Consider the following 23514-nt stretch of genomic DNA (forward strand, 5'->3'; position numbering starts at 1 on the left):
TTATAATTTCATTTTCAGATAAAGTCGGAAGCATGTTTTTGGACTTGATTGTTTACTGTGAATAGGAGACCCTGGGTTTCTTTTTCTTTTATTTTATTCTCTTAAAAAATTTTTCAAAATGTTACAGGTCTCATTGTCGCCACTGCAATACATATACTGTTATGGAAGCACAACCTGTGTTTCAATTTAGCCACTTAGAATTTTCAGACCCCATGATCGACAGTGCCCATTCTCATCTAGAAAGAGGCTTTAGTCCCTATTTTTGAGTAGACTCACCTGAAGGCTGTGGTCCTTGACCTTAGCTGCACAGTTAGAATCACCCAAGGAGCTTTGAAAAATCTACAGCCTGGGCAACATAGCAAGACCCTATCTCTAAAAAAAAAAAAATTTTAAATTAGCTGGGTATGGTGGCATGCACCTGTAATCCTAGCTGCTCAGGAGGCTAAGGCAGGAGGATTGCTTGAGCCCAGTAGTTTGAGGCTGCAGTGAGCTATGATTGTGCCACTGCACTCCAGTCTGGTGACAGAGCAAGACCCTATCTTTCAAAAAGAAAGGAAGGGGAGAAGAGAGGAGAAGAGAGGAGAGGAGAGGAATTCAGATGCCCAGATAAAGTAAGAATCCCTGGGAGTAGAACCCTAGCCTCAGCATTTTTCAAGCCTCCCTTCCCAAAGTAATTCCAATGTGAACCGATGTGGAGAATCACTGTTGTAAGGTATCCTTATTCTCAGATAATAAAGATCTGCTGTAACAACAGGGGCCCAAACATTCTTAATCAAGGGCTTAACCCAAGTACTCAGGAAGCATAAACACACATTATATTTGCTCTTCCTTCCTGATATCATAAAGCAAAAATCTTCACAAAAGAATTCTAGCAAAAGACCTACAACGCTGGATCCTAGGTTCCTGTTGGCCTCTGTTTTGAGCTCTAAGCTGGGCTTTTGGGGGCCTGGAATGTGGTTGCACTGGCTGGACTCATGCTGAGATGGATGTCAAGCTCTGGCTACAGAATTGGCCCTGTTTATGGGTTGAAGCAGGTTCCGGGCACTGTCGCTGGGCTAGGTGGGCTGGTGAGGAGTGCCAGCCCTCACTCTGAGCACATCATGACTGTCCAGAGCCTGCTCTGAAGTGATGTCTCTCTGTTAGATTCATGGATTCACAGCCACCAAAATCTGCCCCAGGATCCTCCGTGTGGGCTGTGCAGAGGAGATGGATGTGAGAAGACCATCAAGAGGCTCTACTGATATCCTCTCCTTCCACTGGAGGGGGGACATCCTGGAGAAACCTGTCTCCGCTCTCCATTTAGGATCTCCCTTCAGGACTGCAAACTTGGAAAGATTGGGCCTTGGATGATAGTCTCACTTCCCCAGGCCTCTCTGCTCTGGATCCAGTATTTCTTGACTTGAAGTCAGATCCACTAAATTCAGAGCTGTCTTTGAATGACCTAGAAAGCTCTGCCTGGCCTTTGGCCAAAATTGGCATAGCAGGTTGGTCTAGGTCTATTCCCTCCCGAGAGTGATGGTTCCTGGGGCTCCTTGCCTGGGTTAGCGCTCTGTGGGAATACACACACATGCATGCACCCACATGCACAGGTCTGCACATGTGTACCCATGTCTGGGTGAGGGCAGGATGAAGAAGGCCATACCCTCCAATTTTCCGTTGGTTTCCTCTCACCCCCATGCCCAAAATAGGGATAATGATATTAATAACTGCCCCTTGTTAACCCTCTTCCCAGTGCTTGGCACTATGTTAGTGCTATTTAGAGGATTTTGAAAGAGCTCAGGGTCTAGGGTTAGACAGACCTTGGTTTTATGACTCAGCTTCCCCTTCTATAAAGGTATTCACTGGGCCAGGCACAGTGGCTCACACCTGTAATCCCAGCGCACTGGGAGGCTGAGGCAGGCAGATCACCTGAGGTCAGGAGTTCAAGACCAGCCTGGCCAACATGGTGAAACGCTGTCTGTACTAAAAATACAAAAATTAGCCGGGCGTGGTGGCGGGCACCTGTAATCTCAGCTACTGAGGAGGCTGAGGCATGAGAATTGCTTGAACCTGGGAGGCACAAGTTGCAGTGAGCCAAGATCACGCCACTGCACTCCATCCTGGATAACAGAGCAAGACTCTGTCTCAAATAAATACATACATACATACATAAAATAAAATAAACATATTTATTGAATTGACATCCACATACATAATGCTTCCCATGTGCTAAGCATTGCTCTAATGCACTCGACGAACACTGACTCTTCTATTCCTATTGTTATTCTCAGCTTTCAAAGGAGGAAACTGAGGCACTTGTAAGTTAAGCAACTTGCAGAGCTGGGATTCAAACCCACTCATTCTGGCTCCAAAATCCATGCTCCTCAGCCCATCCTATGACCAACAATAGTGCCTCCTTCATGGGATTGTGAGGAATACCCAACAGCCTTTACCCAAGGCCTGGCAGAGCACATCTCAACAAACATGGATACTATGATGATTTCTTTTGAAACCCCCAACAGGCTGAGTGGTGGCTCATGCCTGTAATCTCAGACTTTGAGAGGCCAAGGCAGGCAGATCACTTGAGGCCAGGAGTTGGAGACCAGCCTAGCCAACATGGTGAAACCTTGTCTCTACTAAATATACAAAAAAACATAAAAATAAAAAAAAATCCGCCTGCCTCAGCCTCCCAAAGTGCTGGGATGACAGGCGTGAGCCACTGTGCCCGGCCCAATAAATACTTTTATAGAAGAGGAAATTGAGTCATAAAACCAAGGTCTGCCTAACCCTAGGCCCTGAGCTCTTGCAATTTTGGTGGCACGCACCTGTAGTCCTAGCTACTCGGGAGGCAGAGGCAGCAGAATCGCTTGACCCTGGGAGGTAGAGGTTGCAGTGAGCCGAGATTGCACCACTGCACACTCCAGCCTGGGCAGCAGAGTGACACTCTGTCTCAAAAAAAAAAAAAAACACACACACACACAAAGAAAGAAACCCCAGCAATCTGGAGATCACTGGCTTTTTTTTTTTTTGAGACGGAGTCTGGCTCTGTCTCCCAGGCTGGAGTGTAGTGGCGTGATCTCGGCTCACTGCAAGCTCTGCCTCCCAGGTTCACGCCATTCTCCAGCCTCAGCCTCCCGAGTAGCAGGGACTATAGGCGCCCGCCACTACACCCGGCTAATTTTGTTTTTGTATTTTTAGTAAAGGCAGGGTTTCACCATGTCAGCCAGGATGGTCTTGATCTCCTGACCTTGTGATCTGCCCGCCTTGGCCTCCCAAAATGCTGGGATTACAGGCGTGAGCCACTGTGCCCAGCCAGTCATTAACATTTTCTAACTGAGGAGATCAAGTGCAGGCACTGTGACTCATACCTATAATCCTAGTACTTTGGGTTGCCAAGGTGGCAGGACGGCATAAGGCCGGGAATTTGAGACCAGCCTGGGCAATATAGCAAGACCCCATCTCTACCTTGAAAAAAAAATTAAAATTAAAAAAAGAAAAACTAAAATGAAGAGATCAAGGCTGAGGGGAAGAAGGTGTCTTAGTCCATTTGGGCTGCTATAACAAAGTACCTACCGTAGGATGGGTGGCTTGCAAATAACAGAAATTTGTTTCTCATGGTTCTGGAGGCTGGAAGTCTGAGATCAGGGTGCCTGCCGGGTGGGGTGCTGGTGAGGGCCCTCTTCCGGGTTGGTGGGGTACAGGTGAGGGCCCTCTTCCAGGTTGCAGAGGGCTGTCTTTTCACTGTATCTCCACATGGCAGAAAGAGAACAAGAGAGCTCTCTGGAGTTTCTTTTATAAGGACACTAATCCCATTCATGAGGCCCCATCCTCATGACCTAATCATGTCGCAGCAGGCCCCACTCCTAATACCATCATCCTAGGCATTAGGATTTCCTTTTTTGTTGTTGTTGTTGTTGTTGTTTTGGTTTTTTTTTTATATACAGTCTTCCTCTGTCACCTAAGCTGGAGTGTAGTGGTGTGATCATAGCTCACTGCAGCCTCAATCTCCCAGATGCAAGTGATCCTCCCACCTTGGCCTTCTGAGCATCTGCGACTCTAGGTGTGTGCCACCATGTCCAGTTAATTTCTAAACTTTTTGTAGAGAGGGGCCTTGCCATGTTGCTTAGGCTAGTCTTGAACTCCTGGGCTCAATAGATCCTCCTGCCTTGGCCTCCAAAAGTGCTGGGATTACAGGTATGAGCCACCATACCCTGCAGGCATTAGGATTTCAAGATAGGAATTTTGAGAGGACGTGAGCATTCAGTCCATTGCACAAGGCCATACAACTGGTAACTTAGTGGCTGGGCAAGGATTCAAACCGAAAGCTTGGGTTCCTACCAGTATATCACACTACCTGTCTAGAGGTCAGATAGGCACCTGCTGAAGAAGAGGCAGCCAATTTTTCCCCCAGATTGCAACCATCTGACTTATTTGTAAAAATCCACAGACAAGCAGCCTTATACCCCTTTGTGATTGCTGGTGACCACTTCCCAGGATCAGGCTGGGGCCCACGCTGCTGAGATCTGAAAGGAAATACTCAAAATAGGGACTCTGAGCCCCTTTTCTGCTCAAGTACCTGGGAAGCACCACTTTCTCCAGAGATAGATGACAAGGGCTTTAAGAGTTAAACATACAGGCCGGGTGGGGTGGCTCATGTCTGTAATCCCAGCTCTTAGGGAGGCAGAGGCGGGAGGACAGCTTGAGCCCAAGAGTTTGAGACCTGCCTAGGCAATGTAGTGAGATCCCATTTTTAATAATAATAATAATAATTTTAAAATTAAAAAATAGTTTAAAATACAAACATCCCATTTCTAGATTCCCTCCCCATTCCTGCATGTTTGGAAGCCACCCAGAACCAGGTCAGTTCTTTCAGTTACCCCAAATCTGGTGGTCTCAAGGTTACTCCCTACCCTAAGAAAGAGCTGGGGCTGACCTTGGTCCATGTCCATGTGCAACTCAACCTCCTAGATTTTCCAGAGGTTGAGTTGCACATGGACATGTGCAACTGAAGGGACATGGAGAGCTAAAGGGACAGCTAGAAGGGCAGCTGATGAACCCTGTGATCCCTGTGCTGAAAAGACAGCTGGAAGGGCAGCTGATGGACCCAGCGATCCCTGTGCTGAAAAGACAGCTGGAAGGGCAGCTGATGGACCCAGTGAAACCACTGCAACAGGCCTTCTTTTTTCCTACTAGCCTCTCTTCCGTTCCTCAAACTCACCAGGTTCACTCCCACCCCAGGGTCTTTGCATTTGCATTTCCATTTCCTTTTACCTGGAAAGCTCTTTCCTGGACTCTTCATATAACTGGCTCTTTCTCTTTTTTCAGGTCTGAGCTCAAGTGTCCCTTCTGCAACAATCCTATCCAATGTTGCCCTCCACTTGCCCCCACCCAATGAAGAGTTGCTATCACATCACCCTGTTTTGTATCTTTCTTGGTTTTTTGTTTTTGTTTGTTTTTTGAGACAGAGTCTCGCTGTGTCACCCAAGCTGGAGTGCAGTGGCAAGATCTCGGCTCACTGCAACCTCTGCCTTCTGGGTTCAGGTCATTCTCCTGCCTCAGTCTCCCTAGTAGCTGGGGTTACAGGCACACACCATCAGGCCCAACTTATTTTTGTATTTTTTTTTTAGCAGAGACAGGGTTTTACCATGTTGGTCAGGCTGGTCTCGAACTCTTGACCTCAAGTGATCTGCCTGCCTCGGCCTCCCAAAGTGCTGGGATTACAGGCATGAGCCACCATGCCCAGCCCCAGTGTTTTGTATCTTTCAAAGTTCGGTTATATTGTCTATAGTCTCTCTCCTCAATGAGAATGCAAGTTCCAAGGATCAGGACCGTCTCTGTCTTGGGCATTAGGGAATCCCTAGGACCTAAAACCAATCTTCACAACTCAGTTCTCACACTTACCTTCCCCGGTTCCCATCACCCCTCTCCTCTCACCTGTACCCACTGGATCTGTCCTCCAGACCATTAATCCTCTGAACACCTTGAGCTACTCTGAGTTCCCAAATGAGTTTTTCTCTTGTTCATTCTCTCATCATCACACATGCTAGTCCCTCTGCTTCGAGAAACATATCTCCCTTCCTCTGACTAACTTCTAATTAACCTTCAGGTCTCAGCTTAGACATAATTTCACTCCACGTGCATTTAACAAAAATTATTCTGCTGAGTTATCAGGTGAGAGAATTTTTGGTGGTGGGGAAAGCACTTTTAATCCCTTCCATACTGTTTTAATTCTCCATGTACATCTATTCTTTTTAATTTAAAAGGGATTAACTGAATAAAGGGTAATGGACTATTTCTTGTTTTCTTTGTGTTATTTCTCTGTATTGAAAAAATATCATAGTAAATGTGATTTTAAAATGCCAGTACCACAATGACTTAATTATTACAGCTTTATCGTATGGCTTAACATCGTGTAAGAAACGACCTCACTGAGCTCTTTCATTCATTCTACTGTGTTTTTTCAGCTAATTGCCTTCAGCTGCTTCTTCCTTTTTTTTTTTTTCCTGAGATGGAGTCTTGCTGTCTCCCTCAGGCTGGAGTGCAGTGGTGCCATCTCAGCTCACTGCAATCTACACCTCTCAGGTTAGAGAGATTCTCCTGCTTTGGCACCCCGAGTAGTGGGGACTATAGGCGCCTGCCACCACGCCCAGCTAATTTTTGTATTTTTAGTAGAGACAGGGTTTCACCATGCTGGCCAGGCTGGCCTTGAACTGCAGACCTCAGGTGATCCACCCGCCTCAGCCTCCCAAAGTGCTAGAATTGCACGCGTGAGCCACTGCACCCAGCCTACTTTCAGCTTCTTAAGTAGACTAATTCTATCACCTGGAAAAATTGTAATTTTATTCCATTTTTTTTTCTGTTGCTTGTAACTCTTAATTCTGTTTTATTCCTTCTTGTGCTAGAATTTGTAGAACCATAACAAATAATCGAGGCAATGATGGGCATTCTTATCTGAGTCCTGATTTCAGCAGGAAAATTTCTAGGGTTTGACCTTTAAGAAAAAGTGTCAGAAGTTACAGTTAGAAGGGAGGAATACATTCTAATATCCTATAGCACTGTAGGGTGAATACGGTTAACAATAACTTAGTGTGGCCAGGCATGGTGGTTCACACCTGTAATCCCAGCACTTTTGGAGGCCTAGGTGGGAGGATTGCTTGAGTCCAGCAGTTCAAGATCTGCCTGAGCAACATGGCAAGACCCCCATCTCTACAAAAAATATAAAAATTAGCTGGTTGTGGTGGTGCACACCTGTAGCCCCAACTACATGGGAGGCTGAGGTGGGAGGATCACTTGAACCCAGGAGTTCAAGATCATCTTGGGCAACATGACGAGACGCCATCTCTACAAAAACATAAAAACTAGCCTAGGTGTGGCAGTGCATACCTGTAGTCCCAGCTATAGGAGGCTGAGGTAGGAGGGTCACTTGAGCCCAAAACATTGAGGCTTCAGTGAGCCATAAGCATGACACTGCTCTCCAGACTGGGCAACAGAGCGAGACCCTGTCTCAAAATAAATAAATAAATAAAATAATTTAGTGTATCTTTTCCAAAAGCTAAAAGAGATAGATTTGCCAATTACCTTGATTTGATCATTATTCATTATTTACATGTATCAAAGTATCACTCTGTATCCCATAAATATGTACGATTGTTACATGTCAACTAAAAAGGAACAGAAAAAGAAAAAAAGAGTATCCGCTTAAGGACACCACCCCTCCTCATGTGAAGGAAGTTCTTTTCCATTGTCTGAACCAGAGACAAACTATTGGTACAATCTTCTCTCCCCAGGATGAAGCTGTGGCCACCAAAAAGCCAGTCTCTGCAACTGTACTTCAACACCTCCAGAAATCTCTTTTGGCTCTGTCTTTCACTCCAAACCTCTTCCCGCGGTCCTGGGGTCTATGAATTCTCAGGGCCCAGCTCTCACACATGCCCTTTGCTGGGCTCCTGTCCTCCCTCACCCGTAATCACCGGATCCGTCCCCCAGACCAAATGCCATTGATCCTTTTCCTGCTTTAGCTTCTACCTCTCTCTGCTCCAATGCCTGAGCTTGAAGCTGTGCCAGGACAGTGCTCTTCTCTGCATCCTGACTTCATCCTTGCAGTCTGCATGTTTTCACCATCTCTCTTGGTTCCATCTTCTACAGTGGGTGGGCAAGTCCAATCTCATTCTACTTTTCTCAGATTTACTGATATGGGAAGATACTCCTAAGAAAATACAAGTGAGAAGAACAGCATGATCCCAGTTTTGTAAAGCCATTTGTGTGCGAAAGCACAGGGGGAAAAAAGCCTGGAAGGAAATATACAAAAATGCTAAATAGTGGTTATTTCTGGGAGCCAGCAATATGCTACTTACATGAATGTCCAAGCTCACTTTGTGATGCATGTATGACATGGGGTGCCAGCAGATTCATTTTCAGTGTGGAGTCTTCCTTGGGGAAAATTCTTGATTCCTTTTCCTTCTATATTGCTTCTTAAAATCTCGCCATGGCGCCAATGTGTCTCTTGTGATCCTAAAATACCTACCAAAACCAACGGTAATAATAGCTGTAATATACTGAGTTCCCACCATACTCCAGGAACTGTACTAAGTGCTTTATGTCATTGCCTAATTAAAAGATTTATGTGTAAAGTGCTGAGAACAGCAACTGGCGTAATAACTGCTATTACTGCCTCAACTAATTCTCGTGGCAACTCTATGAAGTTACTATTATTATCTTCATTCTGTAGAAGAAGGAACCGAGGTTTGGAGAGGTAATTTGCCATAGGTACCACAACTAGTAAGTGTCTGAGTCAGGATTCATGCCTACGTGGGACACCAAAGACTGGGCTCTTACTAAATACATTTTGGTTCAGGGGTTGCAAACTCAAATATCTACAGGGCCAGGCAAGAATATAGAGCCAGGTGGGGACTTTGGCCAACTGGAGAGTTTACACCCAGTCTAAAGAGGGCTGCTGATGTCAGCTACGTCATCATTCATTACTCCCGCATGGAAATGTGAGACAGAGGTCCCCATTTTTGAAGAGAAACTGTGAATCAGTTTTTAATGTGAAATATTCAGAATTTTAAATTGCAGCAGCATAGGCCAGGCGCGGTGGCTCACGCCTGTCATCCCAGCGCTTTGGGAGGCTGAGGCAGGCGGATCACCTGAGGTCAGGAGTTCAAGACCAGCCTGGCCAACATGGCGAAACCCCTTCTCTACTAAAAATACAAAAATTAGCCGGGCGTGGTGGCATGCGCCTGTAGTCCCAGCTACTCAGGAGGCTGAGGCAGGAGAATCACTTGAACCCAGTAGGTGGAGGTTGCGGTAAGCTGAGATTGTACCACTGCACTCCAGCCTGGGTGACAGAGCAAGACTCCATCTCAAAATAAAATTAAAATTAAAATTAAATAAAATGCAGAAGCTTACTTAATTTTTAAAATAAAATATGCAAAAGAATATTGCAGGTAAAACAAACACACACAGATAAAACCACAAAATGAAACAGTCTGCAACCCAGATTTGCCCCAGAAGCCAATATTATCTACTTTAGAAACATCAGCCTAGATTACATCTTCTATCCCAGGAAGGCCCAAACTCCCCTTTGCTTTCCATTTTTGCCTTCTTGGGACAGAAATCTTTAAACCAGGGACCAGCAAAATTGTTGTTAAAGAGCCAGAGAGTAAATATTTTCAGCTTTGCTGTCTCTGTGGCAAATACTGAGCTCTGTTATAGTGGCATCAACATGTTTTATTTTCTTTAGTTCTCAAAATGGCTTCATGAGGAGCCTAATGTTATAATGAAGAAATTGAAGCAATATAAACAAATGGGCATGATTGTGTTTCAATAAAATTTTATTTTCTGATGCTGAAATCTGAATTTCACGTTTTTTTACAGGTCATAAATGATATTCTTTCGATTTTTTTTTCGACCATCTAAATATGCAAACACCATTCTTGGCTCATGGGCTGTACAAACGTGGGTATAGTAAGCTGCTTTAGACCATTAAAAACTGGTGACTGCAGGCCAGGCGCGGTGGCTCATGCCTGTAATCCCAGCACTTCAGGAGGCTGAGGCAGGTGGATGAGCTGAGGCCAGGAGTTCAAGACCAGCCTGGACAATATGGCAAAACCCTTTCTCTACTAAAAATAAAAAATTAGCTGGGTATAGTGGTGCATGCCTGTAGTCCCAGCTACTTCGGAGGCTGAGGCAGGAGAATTGCTTGAACTGGGGAGGTGGAGGTTGTAGTGAGCTGTGATTACACCATTGCACTCCAGCCTGGGTGACAAGAGTGAAACTCTGCCTAAAAAACAAACAAACAACAACAACAACAAAACTAGTGACTGTGTCTCTAGGATCTACTGGTGTTTGCTGGTTCTAAGTCTTAGTTTCAAGCTGCCTGAAGCCACCATGAATAGGCCCATTTCGCAAGCAGATGCCCACATGTATGTCGTTCCTAATTCACTCAATAATTCTGACTGTTCTGTATTTAGTAGGGTTCCCATTCCACCTTCACCTGAACACTTTCTTCCTTTGAAATCTTTAGTGGAAAACAGCAAATAATGAGGAGTACGGAAATCAACTAACAATGGATGGTGTCACTACCAACACCCTTCCCCTGCCCAGGCGCCCCTGGGACATGCCATGGGGAAACATAGGTAATGGAGAAGCCACTGGTCCAGTTCATTGCCAACATCAGTAGTAGGGGGTAGGCTATAAATTGATCGTGAAGCCACCAGGCAAAGAAGTTAGCTCACAACACTGAGACTTGTTGAAGAGAGTGCAATTCATAATAGTAGTTAGGAACTTTGTCTTTGGGGCCAGCTGGTAAATGTCAAGCTGTGTCCTTGAGTAAATCAGTGACTTGGCTAAGCTTCAGTTTCCTCCTTATATTAATAACATTGCCTCATTATAACATGAGGCACCTCAGGCCGGGCGTGGTGGCTCACGCCTGTAATCCTAGCACTTTGGGAGGCTGAGACAGGTAGATCACGAGGTCAGGAGATCGAGACCATCCTGGCTAACACAGTGAAACCTTGTCTCTACTGGAAATACAAAAAATCAGCCAGGCATGGTGGCGGGCGCCTGTAATCCCAGCTACTCAAGAGGCTGAGGCAGGAGAATGGCGTGAACCCGGGAGGCAGAGCAAGCAGCGAGCCGAGATTGCACCACTGCACTCCAGTCTGGGCGACAGAGAGAGACTCCGTCTCAAAAAAATAATAAATAAATAAAAATAAATAAATAACATTAGACACCTCATAAAGTGATTTAGATAGCTAAAGAGGATAAAACACGTAAATGTGGCCAGGCGTGGTGGCTCACACCTGTAATCCCAGCATTTTGGGAGGCTGAGGCGGGTGGTTCACCTGAGGTCAGGGGTTCAAGACCAGCCTGGCCAGCATGGCAAAACCCCGTCTCTACTAAAAATACAAAAATTAGCCAGGCGTGGTGGTTGGGAGGCTGAGGCACAAGAATCGCTTGAACCTGGGAGGTGGAGGTTGCAGCAAGTTGAGATCGTGCCACTGCACTCCAGCCTGGGCAATAGAGCAAGACTCAGTCTCAGAAAAACAACAACAACAACAACAAAAAAAACGCGTAAATGCTTAAAATGGTACCTGGTATATAGTAGGTGCACACGTGTGTTACTTATTATAATTTCTTATCCAGTCAGTTGGAAGGGGATGGGTCTTAAAACCAAACAGGAATATATAAATGGAACTCTAAAATATGAACAAGCATAAATAAGGTCTTTTTTTTCCAATATCAGGGAAGAAATTATGGGTCTGTCTTTTTTCTAAGAATTTCCTTGAGTCTTCTCTCCTGGACCTCCTTCCTGGTTCTGAGCCTGTTATTTGCCTGGTAAGCAGAGAATCAGAACCAAGGAGATGTTCTACATATTCCAAGGCATTTATTATGAAATGGCTCTGGCCTGGAGCCTACTTATAGTAGAAATTAAATATATGACACTCTTATTTTTATGAGATCATAATAGACATCATGATAGTAGCCATAGTAGCCATAATAATAATGGCTACTATTCATAGTGTAATGGTGAAACCACAGCTTTTGAAACCTGGATCCAAAAATCAATTCCATCACTCACCAGCTGTGACACCATCTCCTCTGTGATTTTCCATTGTCTCATTATCAAATGTTAATATTAATGGCCTCTACCTCCTGGGGTGGTAAACGGGTAAATGAGATAAGGGATGTAAGGTTTCAGCTACGTGCCTGGCCAATTGGAAGCACTTAATAAATGTCAGCCATTATTATGACATGCCTAGAGCTTTGCAAAAATTATCTCATGTCCATGTATAGCCTTATTTCATTCTTACGATAACAGCTCTGAAATACCAGTGCAGCTCTGTCTGATTCTGAACCTTGTCCGTTTTCCACGACATCACAATGCCCGCCCCCCTGATTGCACTCCAGCTACACAGACAGGGAAAGGGACAAGAATGCATAATTTCTGGAAAATTTTTTGTCCTTTAAAAGAACTGGCAGAGCTGTCAACTGCCCCCAGAGACTGGTTAACTGTCTAGTTAACTAACACCCAAAATGATGATTAAACATCCACACCTCAGCTGGGCAAGGTGGCTCACGCCTGTAATCCCAGCACTTTGGGAGGCCGAGGCAGGTGTATCACCTGAGGTCAGGAGTTCAAGATCAGCCTGGTCAACATGGTGAAACCCCATTTCTCATAAAAATACAAAAATTAGCCGGGCATGGTGGCAGGTGCCTGTAATCCCAGCTACTCGGGAGGCTGAGGCAGGATAATCTGTTGAACCCAGGAGGCAGAGGTTGCAGTGAGCCGAGATCGTGCCATTGCAATCCAACCTGGGTGACAAGAGCGAAACTCCGTCTCAAACAAAACAAAAAAGACAGCAAATGTGGACGGATGTTCAAGATGTATGTTCAGCAAATCTGAGGCTCCCAAAGAGGTGAACCTCATAGCGAGGGAGATGAACTGTGATCCTTTGGGAGGGCAGAGAGGGAAAGGGAGTGTCCTATGGTCAGATAGGAACATCGTTGGGGAGAGTGGACTATTCTGGAATGCCTGGATTCAGCTCGTGATTGGAATGCCGGTTCTATTTAGGTTGGTGCAAAAGTAATTGCACAACTGCACAATTACTTTTACATCAACCTGAATAACTACTTACCTGAGTGATTTCAAGAAAAATTCTTAAGCCCTGTTTCCTCATTGGTAAAATGAGCAGAAGAAAATGATGTACTTGAATTCTACCTGCTTTTTGCTTCACTGACTGGAGGAGAGGGGAAAGATAAGTCTTCGTAATTAGTGTTTATGTTTCACGGTGTTTTTGCCCTTCTAAAGTGGATCCCAACATCATGCAAAATCTAAAAAGCAGCAAATTTCCATCTCCCACTTTGTATTGCTTATCTTTTGCCTCTACTGGTCTCTTTTTTGTGCCCTAAAGAAACATACTGTTGACGACTGATCCCGTTGGCTCATGCCTGTAAATCCTAGCACTTTGGGAGGCTGAGGAAGGGAGGATCGCTTGTGGCCAGGAGTTTGAGGCCAGCCTGGGCAAGATAGTGAGAACTTTTGTTCTCACTATCAAAAAATGTTTGATTAGCCAGGCATAGTGGCACACACCTATAGTCCCAGCTACTTGGGAGGCTGGGGTGAGAGGATAACTTGAGCCCAAGAGTTCAAGACTGCAGTGAGCCATGATTGCACCACTGCACTCCAGCCTGGGCCACAGAATGAGACCCTGTCTCTAATAAAAAATAAAGGTGCTCTTGGGCCTACCAGCCCAACAACCCTACAGCCCCCAACAACCAGAGAAAGGATCTGCACATAGCGGTGAGGACCCAGGCTGGGACCCTGGAGCTCCGTCTCCTTCCCCAGGCTCAGAACCCTTATCTGTTTCCACAGGGGCTTTCCGAGGCGTGTGCAAGAAAATCGATCACTTTCCTGAAGATGCTGACTACGAACAGGACACAGCCGAGTATCTCCTGCGTAAGTTCCCCGGCTTCTCAGGTCTCTTTGGGAGGAAGGGATAGGCTCCTGCCGTCACCCAGCTGCCTCTGAGTTGGAGGTCCCTCAGCATCTGTCCCTAGAAATGGATAAGTGCAAAGAAGCCCCATGTGCCAGTACACAGAGACATTCAAGTGGTTCTGAGAGCTAAGCCTCTTTAGTTTCAATGAATTAGAAACAGAAAGAAGAAGCAGGGGGTAGGGTGGGGGATGGTTCATGCCTGTAATCCCAGCACTCTGGGAGGCAGAGGCCAGAAAGGATTGCTTGAGCTCAGGAGGTCAAGATCAGCCTGGGCAATATAGCAAGACCCCATCTCTACAAAAAATTAAAAAATTAGCTGCGTGTGGTGGCACACACCTGTAATCCTAGCTACTCAGGAGGCTAAGGTGGGAGGATCGTTTGAGCCCAGGGGACTGAGGCTGCAGTGAGCTATGGTCATACCACTGCAGTCCAGCCTGGGAGACAGAGTGAGACCCTGTCTCTGAAAAGAAAGAGAAGGAGAAAGAAAAGGAGAATGAGAATGAGAAAAAGAAAGAAAGAGAAAGAGAAAGAAAAAGAGAAAGAGAAAGAAAGAGAAAGAGAAGGGAGGAAGGAAGACAGAAAAGTCGGTGAGTCAAAACTGAAAGATTCTTTTTAGTCAGCTTAGGAGAAAAATCTAAGGAACTTTCTCTGACTTGAATGCAGGTTTTCACCTTCCCGGGAGGGTTGATTGGAGGTGCTAATGGCAGAGTGCTAATGGGTGAGGTGAGGCGCTAATGGGTGAGGTCCCAAGGGGCAAGGCCTAGGAGAATAAATACAAACCCAAGTTCACCTCTTCTTTGACTTCCCTCCAGTTTCAGTCCTACTGGGACAGAGCCAATGTCTCCGTAGGATTTTTCCGAAGTCAGTAACCTGGATACGACATGAACTGTCACAACTACAGTATGTAGGAGCCAAGAAAATGTGACGGCTTTGAGCCAAGGCCTCTGGAATCTGGGCTTTGACCCTTGTTTGACTGTACTAGCTGGGTTGGACCTGGAGCAAGTGGCTTTACCTCTCTAGTTCCTTTCTTCATTTTTTTCTGAAATGGAGATTATAATGTCATCCATCTGACAGGGTCATGAAAATTAGCCGGGGCCCAACACATAGTCAGGAGGCAATATGCATTAGCTCCCGTTTCTTGCATCGGATTAGCAATAGCAAAATTCGCTGCAGAGATGAGCCTTCCATTGGTCCAGGCACAGAGAGAACTTGATTTGGGATTTTAATGTAATTTCTTCAGCAAGAATGTGTGTTGAATTCACTCAAAATAATGAGGCCAAGTGCAGTGGCTCACACCTGTAATCCCAGCACTTTAGGAGGCCAAGGTAGTAGGATCACTTGAAGCCAGGAGTTCAAGACCAGTCTGGGCAAAATAGTAAGTCGCCAACTCTACAGAAATATATATATTTTTAAATTATCCAGGCATGGTAGTGCACACCTTTAGTCCCAGCTACTTGGGAGGCTGAGATGGGAGGACTGCTTGAGCCCAGGAAGCTGAGGCTGCAGTGCCATTGCAGTGATCATGCCATTGCATTGATTGTGCCATTGCACTAATCAATACTATTGATTAGTGACTGGCTACAGGGTGTGGAGGATAGTGTCAGATGCAGCATTATTAGGATAATTTATGCTACTTGTGGCAAAAGCCAGTAATTTCAAGACATGAGTACCCAGCTCAAAGAGGAGAGACGGACGTGATCACTGTCTCATTTTAATGTCTCTCTGGGCCTGATAATTAAAAGGACTTGCATTACTCAGATAAAAGTTGTTTTCTTTTCTCACCCCTCACATCAGCAGCTCAAAAAGATTCAGTGTGGAAAGCAAAATTAGCTACACTTAGAGATGTAGCTTAACCAAAATTTGGGAGATGACACCGATCACTTGCATCTTCTCAATAGAGAATGGCATTAGTCATCACCAGTGGGGTTTTACCAGAGTGCCCATAGATTTTCTTTGTTTTTCTTTTTTATGTTGATAAAACATTTTGACGTTTGCTGTATTGGAGACTAAACAGAACTGTGACTTCTCTTCACAACTTGTATAGCTGATTTTAAGTTCTTCAGAGAGGCCCATAGCTTTTCTGACAAAGTATTTTTCTCTCATTTGGGAAGATGTCCCTTCCTCTCTCCTCACCCCTAGCCCACGGTCCACCTAAGCTTCACCAATAGCAGCAGAATTGGGCTAAGGTTAAGGAGAGGTCTTAATGAGCACACAGATTTCCTGCTGAGAGTTTTGGAATTCCTAATCCAGCCATGTAGGGCTGGGAGCACATTCCCGCAGGGTTCTCCCTGCCTGGCTGGTGTTCACTCTGCCAGTCCCTGTCCTGACCCACAGCCCTGGTGAGATTGGGATTCTGCATATCGACTTTTCTGCTGTTTCCTCTTTCTCCTATGCTCTTTGGGGTAGGCTACAGCATAAACCCATAGCATTGTTACCGGAAAGGGGTCCAGATCCAGACCCCAGGACAGGGTTCTTGGATCTCAGACAAGAAAGATTCAGGGTGAGTCCACAAAGTAGAGTGAAAGCAAGTTTATTAGAGAAGCAAAGAAACAAAAGAATGGCTACTCCATCGACAGAGCAGTGGCATGGACTGCTTGACCTAGTATATTATAGTTATTTCTTGATTAATGGCAAACAGGAGGCGAATTACTCATGAGTTTTCCAGGAAAGGGGCAGGCGATTCCCGGAACTGAGGGTTCCTCCCACTTTAAGAACATAGGATAACTTCTGACATTGCCATGGTATCTGTAAAGTGTCACAGTGCTGGTGAGAGTGTCTCTTCACATGCTAATGTATTATAATTAGCATATAATGAGCAATGAGGACGACCAGAGGTCACTTTCATCACCATCTTGGTTTTGGAGGGTTTGGGCTGGCTTCTTCACTGCATCCTGTTTTACAGCAGAGTCTTTGTGACCTGTATGTTGTGTTGACCCCCTATCCCATCCTGTGCTTGGGAATGCAGCCTAGCAGGTCTCAGCTTCATTTTACCCATCCCCTATTCAAGATGGAGTCACTCTGTTTCCAATGCCTCTGACAGCAGAAGGTTCAGAGCCCACAGGTTCTGTTGACTAGAGACTCCCACAGCACAGCATTGGACTCGGAAAGTCCTATTCAGACTCCAATGGTGGGGCTGTACTTGAACAAGCTTCTGTCCCCACCCTTAAGACCTTAACTTAGCTCCATATAGTTTGGGGAGGAGAAACAGGGAAGGAAGACAGTAAAAACCTCTTTGATCTGAAGTCACCATGTGTCCACTGGGCTAAAACAAACGCAAGGTGGACTTCCACTGACTTAGGAGAAAATGGCAGTAGAAAATTTCCTGTCTGAGGCAGACACTTATAGCCAAAGTTGATGGAATCTGCTTGTATCTCATTTGTGGGGCAAAGAGTGGGGTCTCCCGACCAATGGGTTCCCAAATGATGATTGCACCATTTGGGAAACAGTCACATTTACATATCTCCTATCCACATGTTTCAAACATAAACTTTTTTTTTTTGAGATGGGGTCTTGCTCTGTCATTCAGGCTGGAGTACAGTGGCACAATCATAGCTCACTGCACCCTCAAATTCCTAGGTCCAAGCCTCTTGAGCTGAGACTACAGGCACCCACCACCACCATGTCTGGCTAATTTCTTTTTATATTTTTTGTAGAGTTGGGGTCCCCATATGTTGCCCGGGCTGGTCTCAAACTCCTGTCCTCAAACAATCCACCTGCCTTTGCCTCCCAAAGTGCTGAGATTACAGGCATGAGCCACTGTGCCAGGCCCAAGTATCCATTGTTGTGTAACCAACACAGTTCTATAGCTTCAAACATTCAGATCATTTTCTTAGGGCACACATCAAAGGTTAATCATCCTTTCTTTTTTTAAAATGTATTCACTTTTTATTAATTACACTCATTACATTGAATATTCAAGCAATTCCTGTCAATATAAAATGCAAATGATCCCTTTAAAGGTTAGTCCCCAAGTCCCTAACAGGTGCTTGAAACCACTGGAGGAGACCGGCCCCTAATATTTGCAAGAGCCCAAGGCAAGAATCCAACTGGAAACCCATAGGTCATATATGTACATTTTTACAAATTATAAATAAGTTGTACCCACAGCTGGGCCCATTAAAAATAAGCTACACTCACATACAGAACCCCAGAGCTCACTCCCTGGGATGGCCCCCTCGACCTGGGAGCTAAAGGAACCAGGAGCCAGCTCTGCCTCCTGCAAGCCTGCATAATAGAACTGCAGGACTTTGCAGCAGGTCAGAACTCAGCAAGGACACTAATCATGCCTAACTAAAGTTAAGGGTTGATATAGCCAGGAAGGAAAACAGGAGGGGCAAGGAAGAGGATTTGGCCAACAGGCAGCAGGTGCATTTCATTTCATTGAAACTTACACATGTAAGTTTCTCAAGCTTCAGTTCATGGGCATCCAGCCTGTTAGAAAATTGGGCCAGTGTCAGCCAGGCATAGTGGCTCATGCCTGTAACCCCAGCACTTTTGGGAGGCCAAAGCCAGTGGATCACCTGAGGTCAGGAGTTCGAAACCAATCTGACCAATATGGTGAAACCCAGTCTCAACTAAAAATACAAAAATTAGGGTGGTATGGTGGCATGCGCCTGTAGTCCCAGCTACTCGGGAATCCGAGACAGGAGAATTGCTTGAACCCAGGTGGTGGAGGTTGCAGTGAGCCGAGATTGCACTATTGCACTCCAACCTGGGTGACAGAGCGAGACTCCATCAAAAAAGGGAAGGGAAGGGGAAGGGGAAGGGGAAGGGGAGGGAAGGGGAGGGGGAAAGACGAACGAATGAAAGAAAGGAAGGAAGGAAGAAAGAAAGAGAGAGAGAGAAAGAAGAAAGAAAGAGAAAGAAAGAAAGAGAAAGAAAGAAAGAAAGAGAAAGAAAAGGAAGGAAGGAAGGAGGGAGGGAGGGAGAGAGAGAGAGAAAGAAAGAAAGAAAGAAGGAGAAAAGAAAGGAAGGAAGAGAGAGAAAGAAAGAAAGAAAGAAAGAAAGAAAAAGAAAAGAAAGAAAGAAAGAAAAAGAAAAGAAAGAAAGAAAGACTGGGCAGTTTCAAAATCAAAGCAAAATCCCTTCCATCTTCTCTCTCTCTCTTTTTTTTTTTTTTTGAGTCAGTCTCGCAGTGGCACGATCTTGGCTCACTGCAAGCTCTGCCTCCCGGGTTCACACCATTCTCCTGCCTCAGCCTCCTGAGTAGCTGGGACTACAGGCGCCCACCACCACGCCCGGCTAATTTTTTGTACTTTTAGTAGAGACGGGTCTCAATCTCCTGACCTTCTCATGCCTGTGTGCCGTCAGCCTCCCACTTCAGGTCTCCCTCTTCATCCCTCCTAGGCCCACAGGTTAAATAAGTTACCAAATTTTCAGAAAACTGAAAACACAAACAAGCAAACGAATGAAAGTGCAGTAGCAAATGAAAACGGCCGGAGCTAAACAGGCAGAAAAACACCTAGTAAATATGGAGATTAAAGGCTTGAACACTGAGCAATGTGAACTAAGCTTTGAACCCCTGAGCCAAAATAAACTCGCGTCCCTCCCTGGCCCCACCCCATTCCCTTGCACGTGTCCTTGGTCAGGAGAGTCTCCTCCATTCACTCAGCACCTAAGACCAAACTCAACTCACAGCCCACGGCCAATCCATCAGCGAATTCTGTTGGCTTTACTTTCAAAATATAAAGTACACCCTGAATCTGGCCACGTCTTACCACGTCTACCCCCCCAGTCCAAGCTATGAAGGGCTCTTGCCTGGGTTATGGGGTTTTTTGTTGTTGTTGTTTGTTTGTTTGTTTGAGACAAGGTCTGACTCTATTGCCCAGGCTGGAGTGCAGTGGTACGATCTCAGCTCACTGTAGCTTCCGCCTCCTGGGCTTAAGTGATCCTCCTACCTCAGCCCCCCAAGTAGCTGAGAATACATGCGCACACCACCACGCCTGGCTAATTTTTTATTTTTTAGCAGAGATGGGGTTTTGCCATGTTGCCCAGGCTGATCTCAAATTCCTGACCTCAGGTGATCCTCCCTCCTCAGCCTCCCAAAGTGCTGGGATCACAGGTGTGAGCCACTGCTCCCAGGCTTGCCTGGATTCTTGTGGTCCTACCTGCTACACAGGGCTCGGCCCTCAGAAGGGCCCCACCCTTGGTTCCATGCTCTGCTGTAACTATCTTGAAATTCTTAACAATTCTGGAACAAGAGGCCTCACTATTTTTTGTTTGTTTGTTTGTTTTGAGACAGACTCACTCTGTCACCCAGGCTGGAATGTAATGGCGCAATTTCAGCTCACCACAACCTCCACTTCCTGGGTTCAAGCAATTCTCCTCCCTCAGCCTCCCGAGTAGCTGGGATTACAGGTGCCCTCCACCACGCCCAGCTGATTTTTGTATTTTCAGTAGAGACAGGTTTCACCATGTTACCCAGGTTGGTCTTGAACTCCTGACCTCAGGTGATCCACCCACCTCTGCTTCCCAAAGTGTTGGGATTACAGGCGTGGGCCACCATGCCTGGCTAGGCCTTACATTTTTGTGTTGCACAAGACCCTGTAAATTATGCAGCTGATCCTGCCTGTCATTGCCACTAGAGCATAAGCCCCTTGATGACAGGACCCCTGGCTCCTTGGTAAACCAATGAGCACAGAATTTATTCAGCTGATGTATTCTGGCCTGGACCCACCAGAAAATACTCTTATACTGGATGGGTAAATACTGGGACCCCAACCACATGGGGACCCTCTCCCAGGACGTTAGGGCCTTCCATGATCCAGAAAGTATTTAATGAGAAGCTGACACAGGGACCTCCAGGGCTCTGCTTTGACTCCTCAGCCAGTGTCCCTTTTGAAAGGCAGTGCCTGCACCCTTGCGGTGGTTAAACATGTCAACTACGACTGCAGCACCCGCCACAACACCTAGCATCTATTAGGTGCTCAAGAAATATTTGTCAAATGAATAAGCAAATTCATTTGTTCATTCGTGACTAAATGGGTATTCAATGGGTCTTGTCACACTCTCTACTATGCAAATGTAGATGCGTGCAGGGAAAGATTCTGCATTTTAATGAGCAGCATGTGGTCTGATGGGAGTCCCTGTATACAGGGCTGGCTGCGTCATTTGCAGGGTCCAGTGTGAAATGAAAATCCTGGGCTCTTAGGCCGGGCACGGTGGCTCGTGCCTATAATCCCGGCACTTTGAGAGGTTGAGGCAGGAAGATTGCTTGAGGCCAGGAGTTCTAGACCAGCCTGGGTAACTTGGCGAGATCCCATCTCTACAAAAAATACAAAAATCAGCCAGGCATGGTGGCACATCCCTGTAGTCCCAGCTACTTGAGAGGCTGAGGCAGGAGGATTGCCTGAGCCTGGAAGGTAAGGCTACAGTGAGCCGTGATTGCACCACTGCACTCCAGCCAGAGTGACAGAACAAGCATCATCTTAAAAAAACCTCAGACAAAAAAAAAAACAAAAACAAAAAAAAAAAAACCAGAACAAAAACTTTTAATTTTTTCTGTGATCTCTCTCTATCTATCACGGTGTTTTCTATTTGCTGTTTAATGTCACTCTTCTTGGGTGCAGGGACATTCTCCCGGTGAGTGCAAAGCCTCCCAGGGACCTGAGGCTTGCACCCAACTCTGACTCTCCTTGTGTCCGTGCCTGGGCTCCCACCACAGGCAAAGTGGGGGCAGTAGTCGCTGGGCTGAGGAGGGAGAATGGGCGTTTGAGAGCCTTTTCCAGGGAGGCAGGGAGGTGGGAAGGTGTTGGTGATAGGTGGGGAGGTAGAGAGTGGGGTTCCACATAAGTCAAGTCTCCAAGCCCCAGCGCATGTGTCATTGTCCCATCAGACTTCACTTATAAAACACACATTCGATTATAAAATTGTTAAGACTCTCAGAATGGTGACTGCAGAGCATCAACCCCAAGTGCCAAGACTCTTTCTAAACACAGGCCCTGAGCGCCTGGTCTCATGCCCATGTTAGACATGGGCTCTGTTCTCCTCCTGTGCTGCCTTCCTCTCAGGCACTCCTACGCTTGCAATGGGAGGACCCCAGGGGCTGGCTGGGCACAGGCAGAAGCCTCTCTCCTTCTCTCCGCAGGAGCTGTGAGGGCCTCCAGTGTCTTCCCCATCCTCAGTGTCACGCTGCTGTTCTTCGGCGGGCTCTGCGTGGCAGCCAGTGAGTTCCACCGCAGCAGACACAACGTCATTCTCAGCGCGGGCATCTTTTTTGTCTCTGCAGGTGAGTGTCTGGCCCCAGCCCTGAGATATTCACAGATACCAAACCGAAGCCAGGGCCACATGGAGGAAGCAATGCTATTCAGGGCTCCCTCCAGGGAAGGAGCAAGAAAATGTTCCAGTTGTTGTGCTAAGGATGAGAACTCAAAGAATTTAATTAGAACCAAAGATGCCAAAACTCTAGCTAAAGCCGGCATGAAGGAAAAACAGGGAGGAAACAGCATGGCAGGATCAGCTGAGATTGAAACAGAGAGAGGGAAGAAGAAAGGGGCAGGAGAGAGAAAGAGAAAAGGAGGGAGAGATTTATAAGAGTGTACATACATGCATGCTGCTTGCATATGTGGTACTTGTGAAATGATTGACTGGGGAGGCTAAAGCAGGAGGATTGTTTGAGCCCAGGAGTTCGAGACCAGCCTGGGCAGCACAGTGAGACCCTCATCTCTACAAAAAACCATTTTAATTAAAAAATTAGCTGGGTGTGGTGGTGCACACCTGTGGTCCCAGCTACTCAGGAAGCTGAGGTGGGAGGATCGTTTGAGCCCAGGACGTCAAGGCTGCAGTGAGCCAAGATCTCGCCACCCCACTCCAGCCTGGGTGACAAAGTGAGGTCTCATCTCTAAAAAATAAATAAGTAAATGTAAAAATATAGAGTTGCATTTTTGTGTTCACTTGGGCATGTTAATATACGATCTCTGGCCCTTTGAGATTTGTGTTTGACAGGTAATTATTGTTCAAGCCTCTCTTACTCGCCATTTTATACTCTCCTCCACTGTTCCTATGCCAATCAATACTCTGCCATCACCCTGCAAAGTTTGAAAGTCTTCACGAGAGTCCAGCCCCATCCAGCTTTTGAAGTGCTCAAATCCTCTTATCATTCCAAGCATCTCTGGGAACAAGGTAAAGACCAGCAGCCCGAGATGCTCTGGGGGAAGACTTTATAGTCAATAGGAGCCCTGATCAGAAGAAGGCACAGGGTGGCAAGGATGCCGAGAGACAACTTTCAGAAAAGGGTCCTGTTAAAGGGTCTCGTTCTCTGCCTTCTTCTACCTCCCTCCACCTCCATTCCTTCACTGGTGTCCTGTCTTCCTTGCTTCCCCCTGGGTTTTCATCCTTCATCCTTGCTTTCATCCCTTTACCATCTCTTCCCACCCCACTCCTCTTGGGGTGGATCAGTGCCATCTGGATGAAATGCTTTAGAGAAGCAAAGAACAGGGCAGGGATGGAGGAAGACGGGGCTGGACTCTGGTGATGACTTTCAAACTCTGCAAGGTGATGGCAGAGTACTGATTGGGATGGGGACAGTGGTGGAGAGT

The 23514-nt window shown here is 46.2% G+C and overlaps 1 protein-coding gene and 1 non-coding gene across 4 annotated transcripts in view; one reads left to right on the forward strand and one right to left on the reverse strand.

The window, feature by feature from the left end:
• CACNG3 (calcium voltage-gated channel auxiliary subunit gamma 3) overlaps window positions 1–23514 on the forward strand; it is a 105446-nt gene that overhangs the window by 75770 nt on the left and 6162 nt on the right. For all 3 annotated transcript variants that reach the window (XM_032157138.2, XM_032157136.2, XM_032157137.2), the window contains 2 exons: window positions 13856–13939; window positions 22065–22205. In XM_032157138.2, coding sequence (XP_032013029.1) covers window positions 13856–13939; window positions 22065–22205 — 225 coding nt within the window. The remainder of the gene's footprint in view (window positions 1–13855; window positions 13940–22064; window positions 22206–23514) is intronic.
• On the reverse strand, window positions 117–249 carry LOC116472085 (small nucleolar RNA SNORA1). Its single transcript, XR_004248994.1, has one exon. It is a non-coding gene; the product is annotated as a small nucleolar RNA SNORA1 (small nucleolar RNA).

Source organism: Hylobates moloch, unplaced genomic scaffold (assembly GCF_009828535.3).
Source record: "Hylobates moloch isolate HMO894 unplaced genomic scaffold, HMol_V3 SCAFFOLD_6, whole genome shotgun sequence".
Classification (NCBI taxonomy): domain Eukaryota; kingdom Metazoa; phylum Chordata; class Mammalia; order Primates; family Hylobatidae; genus Hylobates; species Hylobates moloch.